Genomic DNA, 15,279 nt, shown 5'->3' on the forward strand with positions numbered 1-15,279 from the left:
TATGTTTAAAAGATTTTTTTTCAATAAATTTTAAAATTTGTTGAAATTTTTTTTTTAATAAATTTTAAAATTTATTAAAAAAAATTTAAGTTGAGAAACATAAATTAAGATTGTAAGATAGAATGTTTGAAATTGCCGGAAGAAAAAACCTTATTTTATTTATCTTCTTTTATTACATTATATCATTAATCATGATAGTTTTTCCTTTTTGAGATTCATTTTTTATTATAAAATTTTGCTAACTATTTTACCTTTATATAAATTATTTTTGTAATTATACTTTTAGCATGAAAAGATGTCAACACAGCATGTAAGTATTTTTCAGTAGTTTGGTATAAAGAAATAAAAAAAATGAATGGACAGTCGTAGTTGGAAAGGTAATAGAAAAAAAATCTTAGAAGAGAAGTACACCAACCAAATTTTTCACGTGGGGAGTATTGGAAATAAGCATACCTTAAATATTTTTTAACTTAACTATTTTAAACATGGATATATTTTAATATTAAATTTAAAAAATTAATGGATATAGTTTGTTTAACTTTAAATTTTTTTTTGTTAACTATCATGAAAATACTCTATCCATTCTACACATATATTGATATAAGTTTTTTCCTTTCTAAATCCTTGGAAGAAAAAACTATTATGAAATATTCTGTCTTGTGCGACATAACGAATTATCAATTTTATCTTATCTTTACTCTTTTATACAAAAATAAATATGTAAATTATTTTAAGAAATGAATTTTTAATTAACTTGATATTATAAATTTGATTTATAAAATAAAACTTATATTTATTTATATATTTTAAATTAATTTTATATCTAGATATCTATGTTCTCCCCCGTAATACCAAAAATATGTTGCATTCTGCATTTTATACTTATGATACCCTAAATATGTTTCACATTTCTTCATTTTATACTTTTATACTGGCCTTATTTATACAGACCTATTGAAAATCATCTACCAAAACACGATTATTATGAATTAAATCAAGGATTTATATATATATATATATATATATATATATATATATATATATATATATATATATATGTATATATATATATATATGTATATATGTATATATATGTATATATATATATATATATATGTATATATGTATATATATATGTATATATGTATATATATGTATATATGTATATATATATATATGTATATATATATATATATATATATATATATATATGCATATATATATGTATATATATGGGAAATGATACTTCGACAACCAGTTTTGACAACATTTTGACACGGGACAGGTGTCAAAATGCTATTGGTCCAGGTGGAAATTGGTTTCATATTTTTTAATGACGTGGAAAGAGCGTTCAGTCGCAGAGATGTTTCAAATTTGAGGGTTTCATTTTCACTTTTGGAATTTGAATTTGGGGCATTGGTAGAGAGAGAAGAGAAGCTTTAGAGAGAGCGGGAACCCTAGAGTGAGAGTGCCGTCGGAGTTCGTGCTCCTCTGACCAGCCACGAGTGTCGCCGGAGTCCGTCTTCCTCCGACCAGCGACGCTTGCCGCCGGAGTTCGTGTTCCTCTGACCAGCCACGAGTGCCGCCGGAGTCCCTGTTCGTCCGACCACCCACGAGTGCCGCCGGAGTCCGTCTTCCTCCGACCACCCAGTTCCGATTGAGGGTCGCCGCAGCTCCGTCTTCGTCTTCCCTCCGACCTAGGCAACTACGGGCGCCTTTGGAGCGTCAATTCCTCCCTCCCACCCGCTTCCTTCCATGTGTCGAACCCTTGGGGTGGAAGCCGGAGTGCCGCCGGAGCATCGTCGTCGCCTGAACGGAGGAGCGTGTTCCCACTTGGATCCTTCCCTTGACCGGCGCGGTGCCTTGTCCGCCGGAGTTCCGGACCCGTGAACGACGGAGTGTCGCCTGAACGGATGACGAAAGGAAGGCTTTTCGGGATTGTTAGTCCACCCCACACATTTTTCGTCGTCTGTGTTCCCATTGCCAAAATTGTTCATTAGAGGTTGGTTTATTTGTATTGAGTGAAATGAATTTATAATAGATGTATGATGTTGTTTATGTACGATGTTGCTTATGTATGATATGGTGTTTGTAAGCTGTACAAATATGACATGTTGGATGGGGGTGGAATGTTATTTATGTGTGATGTTGGTGGTTTGTTAATACTATTTGTTGAATAAATAAATTTTGTGGTGATTGATACTATGGACATGAGAACATAAACATTATTGGTTTGACGATACTGAAAATGTTTCTCCCAATTGCCCAAATTTATGGAATAGAGGACCTCCAAAAATAATGTAATTTACTTTTTTTTGCCTTTGTTGTAATATAGATATTTGATAAATACAATTGGGACAGTTTAGTTTTTCAGTACTTTGTTGAAAGTGTGTGTAGTGCTTTAACAACAATGAAGAATGAAACAAGAAAAGCCATTTTCATGTCCAAGGACGTGCTTACTTATTGCAGGTACATGTTTGTTATGTAATTGTTAAATGAAAGAAGAATGATTTGTTATTGTTTTCATCAATTTTATTGTCATTGTTGATGGATTAAAAATTTGCAGGTATGGTTTTGTCACCATTTTGTGACATTGAAGTCCATTTATAGTACACGGCTTAAGAGTGTCGTAAAAAGAAGTCCTTATACTGCAGATGGTAGAAGAAAACAATGAGTCCTTCAATAAGTTGTATTACAATAGGAATTTAAGTGTTAGATAATGTTATGATGTTTGGAATCCTGTTGAATAACTTGGTTGATTTTTGAAAACATTGGAATCCTTTTTTGAATTGTCATGATTTGATTTTTGTTGTCTGTAATGGTTTATGACAGAACCAGGGAGTTGAAATGAAGTGACATGAACATCAAATATACTTATTTGAAATGAAGTTTTTATGGTAATGATGGTGAATTTGAGGCATGACTTTGGAGTTTTTGTCATGGTTGTTGAAAGAAATTAGGTTTTGGAATTGGTTGTTGAAAGAAATTAGGCATTTCCTGTTGGATCCATCCGACATCCTTCATCTGAAACAAATTGAGCTCAATTCATTTCTAGAAGGCCTGTTTGCAACGACAGCATACCCAATGTCAACACCCATTTTCGTCCGGATTGACTAGTAAATTTATTTTATTGTATTTTCCTAATAAAAAGAAAAAAATAAAAAAAAAATGTATATATATAAAAAAAAATAAACAAAAAATAACGTTCTTCCTCGACCGTGCGCGTTCGACTCCTTCTCCCCGAATGAAATTGTTCGTCCTCTATTGCAATGTCGCAGACCGTTCGTCCTCGTTCGGCTCCTCCCCTGCATGCTCAACTGATCGTTATTTATTGACCAATATCTTCACTGTTCGGTAAGATGTTAATCTGGTACCGTTCGGTCAAACCTGTTAACGTTCGTTCGGAAGTTCAATTGATACCGTACGGTTAAGTGAGATTTTAGATACCGTTCGATCAAGCTTTGATTTATGCGGTTAAGTGTTGATGCGGTATTGGTCGGTCATGTGTTAAGTTTTGACCATTCGGCCATGATTCTAGACCATCGTCCAGAACGCTACGTGTTCGACCAAGACTCAAAACGTTCGTCCTAGTTGTGTCAGAGAGTGAGCTTTAACGTTCGATCTTGGTTCTGTTTTAATGCTTGTGAGCGTTCGTTCTTAATTTCGATTCTTAGGTTTGAATTTTAAGCGTCCAGTTTTGTGTTCTCAGGTAACGAGCGTTAGCGTTCGATCTTGGCATGTGTTAGTGATTGTTTGCGTTCGACCTGGATCGGAGTGTACCTTTTGAACGTTCGGTCTGTGTGTTAGTGAGTGTTAGAGCGTTCGGTCGTGTAATGTGAACGATCGTTCGTTTTCGGTAGCGTTTCCTGTATTGCCCGAGCGTCCAAAAAGTAGTGGTGGCTGTGTTTTTTGATTGGTCTGAGCTTTACAGCGAATTCAACTGCCGAATTTGTCTAAAGTGAAAGCTGCTGACAGTATGGGTTTCTGAAAAAGAGAATATTTATTTTTTTGGCTGACACTTTCACTTATGGGGTTTGTCTGCCACGGGTGCCGATCTGGTGCCTCTGTACAGATTCTTTTCTGCCCATCTTGCACTCTGAAAAAGGTCCTTTTATGCTAATACAAAATTCTCTATTCTAAAAAAAAGAAGGAGGGGACGCACTTACTAAAGGTTACGAAAAAAGGACATTCGAGGAGGATCCATTCTTCTCCACCCCTCGGCTCATCACTCCCAACCACACTCCCCTCACTTCCAACACTATTATCATCCACTCCCACACGGCTTTGAGAATTCAACTCTCCACCCCTCACACTACTCATCTATATTTTCTGGAATCATCTCCAACACCTGATACTCTCTTCCACCGTAGCCATGCCAACCCCAACCTTTGACTCCTCTCACCCGTAACCAAAATCAAAACAGAAAAATCCATTCACTCTCAATTCCTCATTTTCATTAGCATCCATCGTTCACCTCTGGCCATTCTTCATGGCCTCCAAAACCCATCCTTTTCATCCTAGGCCTCCATAACCTTGGGGCGACACCTTCGTTCTTGACACCTAAGACTTCATTATCACCCTTTATAACCCTTTATCACCCTTCATAATCACCCTTTAATTAAGAATGTATTAACATATTCGTGCCACCGAAACCACAATTTGTAAAACTCGCGGTGCAGGAACAGAACTGGTACCGTTGACAAAATAAGTGGGTACTTGGGTATAATTTTTTGCGCAAAAAGGCCAACTTGGTACAACACTAAATGACTTTGAACAAAATTGTTCACAAACAATACCACCAAAGTTATCATCAAATTTGACATCTAAACCACCAACACCCAACCCTAGACCCATGCAAACATCGCCAACTCTAAATGGTACCATTCGTTGCTTCAAAACAAAACATTCATTGCGCCCAACCCAACGTCTAACCATTTCCTTCAACAGCGCAGTGCATAACTTAATTGGGCTGTTCATATAAAGACACCACTTGAATGAGTCTCCCCGATACGTGTCCTATCAATTTCTCGAAGTATACCATTAATGTTGACTATCGCTTTTGTATCGGACCAAACCCGCAAACGCAACTACAATTCAAATTCAAAATATAAACAATCAAAAAACTCAGTTTCAAACAAACAAATCAATTTTCAAAACATTTTATGTACTTACATTCTTATAACCTCCTTCTTTTGAGCAATCCATCTACGCCAATTCAATCAAAGTACAATCGACGGGGGAAAAAACCCTAACAAAAGGCCAAGGACCTTACACAGAAGACGGACTGGGTGGGTGGCTCCTCTTGGAACAGCGGCAGCCAAAAACGCGTCGGTGAAGGAATCGGACAACACGGGAAGCCAGCAAAACTCCGGCCGCCAACAAACCGCGACGCTCGACGGAATCAAAGGAGTCGAAAGAAGACTCGATGGCGGGCTGGGGAGAGAGGTCGACGGACTCTGTCTACGGTTCGGAAATATTACCACAGCCGACGGTCCGGCGACTACCGCAATGCTCCGGTACAATCGAAGAACCGGCCACCAAAGCACCTCTGCACTCCAAGCAAGCAAACGCGTCGACCGATTGCAGACGTCAAACGCCTCGAAGGGTGGCTGAGTGCGACGAAGACGAAGACGAAGTCTTTCTCAGGGCGCTATCTCACTACCTTTCTGTTTCTCTCTCTACCAAACCCTAAAAATTCAAATTCTGAAAACCACAAATGACCCTCACAACTTCAAACTCACGCTCTGAATCTTCATTTTCCACGTCAAATTAATTTTTGAAAACCAATTACACGTGCACCAATGACATTTTGACACGTAGCCTGTGTCAAAATGTTGTCAAAACTGGTTTTCGAAGTATCATTTCCATATATATATATATATATATATATATATATATATATATATATATATATATATATATATATATTGTAAGAGAGATGCTAACTGTGTAAATAGCAGAGCAAATTCCTTAGTTTTTCTCTTTTTCCTGACCCTTACGACTCCCAAATCACATTGTAACTCTCACTCTTACGCAGACTTCAGTGTATATTTTCAACCACCATCGTTATCAAATTGATGAGGATGCACTCCACCCGAATTCCAAAATGGGAGAAAAAAATAGTCTTTCGTGGATTGATTTTGTTTTTTCTTTGTCAAAATCATATCTTTCTAATTGTTTTGAAACAATTAGGGGATTCTCATGAAAGGGTTATCAGCTTTTTCAAATCAATCAAAAGTTCAAAGAAAAGTACTCAAATCTCGCCAATATAATACTAAACCCTGTGAATCAAATAACCTTCACAGTAACTAGGAAAAATCTAATAAAGCAATGTATAGTTTAATTGAAAAAAAGAAAACAGCAGATAATGAAAATTTTGATTTATTTCACTCTGTTTTATTTGGTCTCCTTTCACCCCTTTATACATGCATGAAACTGGTGATAGATATAAGATTTTAGGAAGATTTGTAGTACAGGAGGAAATACAAGACAAACCCATATTAGGAAAGCAACAGAAGGAGGAACGGAATCCCTTATCCAGAGCATGGACAGAGAAATTTTATTGCTATCACTATTACTACTAGGGTGAGGTTGAGGGTGATGGATTGGGTTCAACTACAGAAACAGAGAAACAAAGAGATGGTGATGAAAGGGAAGAAGAAGAGTAAATCAATTGATAACGCGACCAACGACAGGGTACTTAGCTTGGAACTTGTTCTCCCAATCGTTGAGAACTCCGATCTCCTTTTCGGAGAGGCCGTCGAGGGAGGGGGAGATGTCTTCGTCGTTCTTGCTCATCTTGGCGAGGGCTCTGCTGGCGTCCTTGCCGGCGAACATGGCGTAGGCACCGCCGGGACCGTAGAAGGATTTTCCGGTGGTGACGTCGTAGACGCGGCCCTTCACGGCGACGTAGATGGGCTTGGAGGGGTCGGTGCCGTTGTACTGGCTGAGCTGGTGCGGTGTGAGGTCCATTGGGCTTGGCAGCGTTGATGAGATGAGATGCGATTGAGATGAGAGGGTTCAGACTATGAAGAAATCAGTGCTTCACCTTTCATTCTTCTCAACAACTTGTCCTTATTACACATACCCCACTATCACCTACTACTCTTTTTCTCTTCATTATTCTCATTATTATAATTATTTATTTTCATATATTATTTTAATTTCTATTTAATTTTATCTAATTTATAAAATTATTTTATGACAATATTATATTATAAATATATTACATTTGGGATAATTAATTTAGAGTTATTAAAATAATCTCTTTAATTTTAAAAAAAATATAATACTTTTTTACGTTTTTTTTATAAAAAAATTCACATATATACATTTTTTATATTCATTTGATAATATTTTTTTATATTTTTTTCCTATTTAAAAATATAAAAATTAATTTTTTTGCAACTATTTTATTTATGTATCAAATAAATATAAATATGTATTATTTTATCATTTTTTTTAAAACATATTGTACAAGACACATTCTATACTATCAATAAAGTTATAAAAATATCTTTTTCAATACATCTAAATGAGATGATGAACTCTTTTGACAATGGAATTTTGTAAAAAAACATTTATCCTAAATCTTTATAAATTAAGTAGTTTTTTGAGTTGAATTTGAAATATATGAGAGTATAACTTTACATTCCTATCAAAACCGGGTTGAATTTATATTTATAATGTTTTTCCTCAATTGTTATAAACCCTAATTGCATTTCACTTTTATGGTTTATTGAATTGAAAATTGTATGCATTGAAGGTGGGAAGAAATTTTCCCACAAGCGCATGCCTTAGGCTTTTAATGGTTGACTTGGGTATAGTGCCCACTGTTACATGAATTGGATGCTTTTAAATGAAAAACTTATCTTGTGTTCCGCGAAATAAATTTCTTTGAATATAATATGTGGTTGCCTTCAGAGAATATGTGAGATGAGATGCCATGCATATATGTCATAAATATTTATTGAATGCTATCATTATTATTATTTTTAATTGTTTTAAATAAGGTATGTATTGTTTGAGGGATCAATTATATGATGGACTTGTAATCACAAAATATATCAATTTTTTATGTTTTGTTTTATTTCAATTAATGTTTAATTGATTTCAATTATCCATAAAATAAAGAATGTTGGATTGTACATATATTAATTAGTGTTGTTAAAATAGGTTCTAATTTGTCAGTCAACCTTGCTCATCGCGGATTTGAATTACGTTGGGTTTAAAAAAATATAATTTTTTATGCGGACTAATTTTCAACCTCACTTAGAATCCGGCTCACCGTGTTGAATCCGTGGTGAGTCAGGTTGACCCACCAACTCACCTAATTGAATTTAATTATTTATTATTTTGTGTTTCAATATTATTAATTAGCATTTTTTATTATATTGTAGATGGTGACAAAGAATAAGATGTTTCAAGAGAAAAAAAATATTATAGATTTATCTATTCAAGACTCTAATATTATAAATTGACAACAAAAATTATCAATATTTAAAACTTATTTGTTCGCCTTTTGTATATATGTTTGGATTACGCTTATGATACTTTTTATTTTTTTATTTTGAATAGTCTTTGAAGTTTAACATCATTTTAGTGTGATGTTTATTTATATTTGAATTAAAAGAAATTGTAATTTAAAAAAAGTTATAATTAGATGAGCCAGTAAGAATAACCCTTTAAGGACTATTTTGGCTATGGTGACTTGTTATGAATTAGAGCTTCATGAGATAAATGTAAAGACCACTCTCTAAATAGCCATTTAGAGAAAAAAATCTATATGGGCCAACTTGAAGGGTTTGTTTCCACATTAAAGAAAAACACGATGTTTAAATTAAATAAGTAATATGTGGATTAAAACAAACTTTTAGACAATGGTATCTCAAGTTTAATGATATCATCTTGTCACGTGATTTTGTAGAAAATATTGTTGACATGTGTATCTACATGAAGATAAGTGAGAACAAGTGTGAAAGATATGAGTGAAACATCTTATATGATGGAAATATAAATATTTTGTGACAGGTTAGAGGGATTGTTGTGACTGTGTCAAAAATAATATATTAATAAGGTATTAGAGAGATTCAAAATGGAAAAGTGTTTTGTGGGGATTGTTCCAGTACAAAAGAGTGTTAAGTTTAATCAAATGTAGTGTCTAAAAAATGACTCAGAACAAAGTGAGATGAAATCCATTCCTTGTGCATAAATTGTTGGGAGTTTGGTGTATGTCCAAACATGTACTCGAGTAGACATTAGCCTCGTCATAGGAATTGTAACGCCCCTTAATAAGATGTTACTTAAAATAGATCAAACTACAAGCGTTTAAAACATTCTCGTCCAAATACAGATTTATTTTTATTTTTTTTACAATGAGGAAGCAAAACATTACTTATTATATGTTCTTACATCATATTGAAAACACATATTATTTGTCTTTTACAACGATAAAAATTAAACACGCCGATAAATAGCAACTTAAAGAAAATCCCAGACAAGTTTTATTTCCCAGCACTCTCGTTGAGCTACTCCATTCCAGTAACATCTGCAATATCATCTGCTCCCGTACAAGTACGATCATTGCAGGTGGAAACCAAAACCACAGCATGCAAGGGTGAGCAACCAGAAATATCATATTATACACAGATCATACAACAAAAAAAATCACAATAACATATATTGACGTGAAAAATATCACCACAATCTATCCTTTCATAATGCAATGTCGTTTTCTTTATCATTTCGTCCTCACCAACTGTTCTCAATAACAATCGATTATCCTCTGGGGAAAACCAATCCTTCTTCACATTTCGTCATCACAACCTGCTCTCAATAGCGATGATGAAAATCGTTTCCCATCGTAACTTCATACATGTCTTCCCTGACTCCTCAAGGACTAATGAGTAGACACATTGGTACTACACGTACAAATGCACTATACTCAGCACGAGCCGAAGTCATGGGCGAGACAATCACCTTCTCACGTAGAAGAAGTGATACTCAAATTTCTGATCTTCAAATCTATAATCGTATCGAATTTCTCACACCTTTTCTTTTCTTATGTTACAAAAGAACAAGTAAATTAACTTAATCTACTATATGATTGCCAACGAACTTAATTAATCGCGCTCGATCACAATCTGATACATGTTCTCAATAACATGTATAAAACCAACGAAATATAGGCCACACAAAATAACCAACAATTCTCAAAAAAAAACTTTAAAATACTTTTTCTTTTTAACCCCAAAATTTACTAATTTCACATCCCTGTCCAGAAATTAAAATTTCTGGCGCACCTCCTGAAATTCCTAAGTTCACACCCCCTGCCCAGAAAACAGAATTTCTGATGCACCCCCAGAAATTATTAAGTTTATACCCCGTGTCCAGAAAACAGACTTTCTGGCGCACCCCCTGAAATTACCAAGTTTACACCCCCTGTCCAGAAAACAGAATTTCTGGTGCACCCCCATAAATTATTAAGTTTATACCCCGTGTCCAGAAAACAGAATCTCTAGCACACCCCCTGAAATTATTAAGTTTATACCCCGTGTCCAGAAAACAGACTTTCTGGCGCACCCCCTGAAATTACCAAGTTCATACCCCTATCCAGAAAACAAAATTTCTGGTGCACCCCCAGAAATTATTAAGTTTATACCCCGTGTCCAGAAAACAAAATTTCTGGCGCACCCCCTGAAATTACCAAGTTTACACCCCCTGGTTTTTTCCTAAGCTCAGTCTTCTTCCTAACCCACTTACTCACTCATTTCTTCCACTAAAAGGAAGAGAAAACTCACCCCTTCACACCTCATACACTCTAGATTTAGAGTGTAAGAAGGTACCCCACATGGAAACCATAAAAACATAACTTGAAAAATTACTAATATAACAAGGAAACACATATTAAAGGTATACCCCATGCAAAACATATATCAAAACTATACCTCATGCAAAACATATCAAGCTATACCCCAAGAAAACATATGTCAAAGTTATACCCCATGCAACCCATATATCAAGTTATAACCAAGAAAAATATATATCAAAGTTATATCCCATTCAAAACATATATCAAGCTATACCCAAGAAAACATATATCAAAGTTATACTCCATGCAACACATATCTCATGCTATATCCCAAGAAAACATATATCAAAGTTATACCCCATGCAACACATATATCATGCTATCACTACCATAAACGCACTCTTTACCGAAGGACTATTACCGAAGGCCTTCTGAACCGTCGGTAATTAGCATATATCGAAGGATTTTGCCCTTCGGTATTGGGCTGGTGTTTACCGAAGGCTTTAGCCCTTCGGTATTGGGCAACAAATTTATCGAAGGCTTTCGCTCTTCGGTATAGGCATTGACTTAATGAAATGAGAATTTGGGATTTCCCTCTTCCATTTTCTGAAAATCCCTACGAAAGCAAGTTCCCCTTTTCTGAGTTCCCTCTCCCCTCTCCCTTGTCCCCCAATCGTAATCCCTACGAAAGCAAGGTCCATTAGGTTTCCGCCATCGCCATTGGTGATTCTGGAGCTCCTCTCCATTGTCGAAAAGCGTCTATGGTTGAAGGACAGAGGCCTTGACGTGACGCCTTCGGTTGTGGACGGTGGTTGTCTTAGGATTTGTTGATCCTTTGGCAGCGTGAGGAGGTACGTCGTGTCGGGTCAGTGGGTTGTGGCGCGGTTTTGAGCAGAGGTTGGAGTTGGCGAGGAGGATAATCCAGGGGCTGTCGGTGAGAAGGGCTTCACGAGATAACTGTCGGAGGTGCTGCAATACCTAAGGTTGTGGCTGTTGTGGAGGTAAGTTATTGCTTAGATCAAGTGCATCAAATTATGTTGTTGTATTGTATAGTTGTAGTTAAATATCCAGTAGTGTATTTGCGTTTTGACAATATTACTGCAAAAAGTAGTTGATACTTCTTGTATGGTTTAGTGATAAATAGTTTGGGAAGAAAAAGTTTAACAACGGTGAGAAATAAAATAAAATGGGCAGAGTATTTTGTTACCCATTCTAAAACTGTAGGATCAATGCCATCAACAAGCAGTTAAAGGCTCCAAATATCTTGCTTCCATAGTGAATGTTCAGAATTTCTTCATTCTCCCTGCGCATTCCATAATGAAAAGAGTCTCCACTTTTATGAAAATAAGGGAAAGTTGCCCTCATTTCCTACGTGTATTCCCATGCCAAATAAACAAATAATTTCCATTTGAGTGTGTGGTTTCTCTCTTCTGTTTGCCTCTGAATGATGTGGTGAGTGTTGAGCTGCTGGACCATCTTGGAGCCTGGCCGTGAGACCTTCCATCCAAGCTAATGGATTATGTCAATTCTTTCCAGCTGTGAACTCCCTTCTTCATTCCCAAACAATGAATCAACTCTTCTCCCTTCACACTCCCGGTTCTTCTTCACTCTGCTGTACTTGCTGGCTCTTTTTCTCCAACCTCATTCTTCATGTGTACTGGACCATGAGCCGCAGGATGTGGCTGCTGTTTTGTGCAGGCTGGTGGACCAAAAATCTCCAAACAATTCTCCCTGCTGGGACGTTGGTTGCTGGATTCTCCTTTTGCTCATCTCACCTCACGGTTTCTCCACTTTCTTCTCTAACCAGCCGTGAATTTTCTACTAGCTGAAACGTAACTCTGCACCAATTCTCCTACATCAATCACTGTGTGCTTTCCCTACTGGACAGTGCAGTTTGCTTCACTTTTTTCCAGCTCTTCCGGTGGCTGCTGCTTCACCATTCGCACACTGCTGCTATCTCAAGGTGGCTACTTCGTTTTCTCCTCTTCCACATCATGGTAGCAACAGTTTGAAGACCTTCTTCTTCTTGATGGCTGGATTGTGCAGGCTACGCTGCTGTTGTTCCCTCTTCAAAATGAAAGCTTCCTTTCCTTGCATTTGCAGAGCCGTGACAGCAAACTTCAGCATGCAGCTCCTTGTTGGCACGTGTTGGTGCTATCTTCTCAAATTGAAAGAAAATGTGAATGAGTCTTATGAGACATTGTGCCCCACCATTTCAGAATGTCTCTGTATTCTCGGCATCTTTCTATCAAGATGCTCCAAGTTGAAAAACTCCACTTCATTACCATTGAGAGGACGTGTGGGACATGGTGTTTCCCAAGTGCAATCTTTAATTATTTAACATTATTTCTTCTCAAGCAATTTGCTTGGCATTAACGTGCTTCACCATATGGTGTCCCCTTGTCTTTCACTTGCTAAAAGAGAAATAGATTCCATTTTGTGTTGGCTGCCTTAAGGCCGTGAGATGCAATGTTCCAAAGTCTTGCTTCTTAAAATTTAATAAATAATTAAAAGACTTCTCTCCCACTTTCACGTGTGCAGCCCAATCCATTGTATATTCTTCAATTTCACACATTTGAGTACAAGAGCCGTGTGCTTCTACATGCTGGCACACTTCAATTTTTTTTTCTATTCAACACAAAATACCGAAGGCTTCTGACCCTCGGTAATTACCGAAGGCTTCTGGCCCTCGGTAATTACCGAAGGCTTTCGGCCCTCGGTAATTACCGAAGGGCAAAAGCCGTCGGTAATTGTTAGCGACAAGGGATTTACCGACGGCTCGATGGCCGTCGGCAGGCCGTCTGTAAATGTCTTTTTCCGACGGTTTTTGACTGTTTGCGAGGGATTTTGACCTTCGGTAATGCCCTTTTTTTTTGTAGTGTATACCCCAAGAAAACATATATCAAAGTTATACCCCATGCAACACATATATCATGCTATACCCCAAGAAAACATATATTAAAGTTATACCCCATGCAACCCATATATAAAGTTATAACCAAGAAAAATATATATCAAAGTTATACCCCATACAAGACATATATCAAGCTATACCCCAAGAAAACATATATCAAAGTTATACTCCATGCAACACATATATCATGCTATACCCCAAGAAAGCATATATCAAAGTTATACCCCATGCAACACATATATCATGCTATACCCCAAGAAAACATATATCAAAGTTATACCCCATGCAACACATATATCATGCTATACCCCAAGAAAACATATATCAAAGTTATACCCCATGCAACACATATATCAAGCTATACCCTTTTCAAATATATACCCATTCCCACCATTCACCAAATCACAACTAAATAAAGCAAGGCAAGCTCCCCTTACCTCTTGTTGTAGAAATTTTCTAGAGTTTTTCTTTGATGTTAATGAAATGACCACAAGCTTCTCTCCTCTTGATGTACCCCAAAGTCACTCCACCCTCTTGGATCCTCTTTGAAACTCAACTAAGAGTAGAAGAACAAAGTCTCTACACCTCTCTTACTAGTGTTCTGTTTTTTTTTTGTAAGAATAGTAGCAAAATGTTTTTTTCTGACTCACCAATTAAGCTAATTTAAAAGCCCCTCCTCCTCTCTTTTCTAATCAACTTCAGACTAAAAAAAAATAATGTCCACAACAAAACAACAATGAGGTGAGTCCCTCCTATGCCTCCAAAGTCTTTGCAAATATTTCTTTGCTCACTACAAACCCAAACATATCAGACACGAGTTTTGTTTTTTCACAAAACCACCTCTCCAATCCCATGCAAAAGCACATAATACCAAACTATTAAAGGAGGAAAAAAAACAAATACACTACCTTCTCCGTGAATAGCCATTCCTAGAGTTACAAAAAAATTCTAACTTACTCTCACTTTAATTTTTTCTAGATCTAACTATGCATGGAAGAAACAAGAAAGAAAAGAAAAAAAAAAACAAAGAAGAACAACCCCTTCTGCATAATTTTCCTACATCATGTCAACCAATCATTAAAAAAATGGAAATTGTAAAGCTAAGAAGTGTCTGGATAAGAATCGAACTCATGTTCTCTAACATCAATATATATGCACAAACCACTACACCATTTCAAATTTGTTGAAAATTTAATGCAAACAATGTTACTTAAGCCTTATTTCATATAAATTTCGAAAATTAAGTATAAAAACTAATATTAACTAATTTTTATTCACTTTCTCAATACTTTCTACAAACCAATACATACTACACTTAAATATTTAGGATCACAACCAGAAAATAAAATAAGATAGAAAATTTTTTATATTTTTCTATGGATCTTACAGGAATGTTGGGTTAATATTAAAGTAAACATGAATAAAATATCGAAGAGTTATAAAGAAAGTTCTTAAATATTTACAAGACACAAATGATTACGAGCTTAAATATAGAAGGTCATATCACCTTGAAGTGATTAACTATTCGAATCCATCAAAGAAATTCATGTTTGAA

General features: G+C 36.0%; 1 protein-coding gene across 1 annotated transcript; it reads right to left on the minus strand.

Annotated features, from left to right (window-relative positions):
• Positions 1 to 6,365: 6,365 nt before the first annotated feature.
• LOC108330799 (probable steroid-binding protein 3) lies at positions 6,366 to 7,095 on the minus strand. The gene has a single exon (XM_017565355.2). It carries the CDS (start codon positions 6,970 to 6,972, stop codon positions 6,670 to 6,672), a length of 303 nt encoding a protein of 100 aa, XP_017420844.1. The 5' UTR covers positions 6,973 to 7,095; the 3' UTR covers positions 6,366 to 6,669.
• Positions 7,096 to 15,279: the final 8,184 nt, after the last annotated feature.

This window comes from Vigna angularis, chromosome 4 (assembly GCF_016808095.1).
Source record: "Vigna angularis cultivar LongXiaoDou No.4 chromosome 4, ASM1680809v1, whole genome shotgun sequence".
Taxonomy (NCBI): domain Eukaryota; kingdom Viridiplantae; phylum Streptophyta; class Magnoliopsida; order Fabales; family Fabaceae; genus Vigna; species Vigna angularis.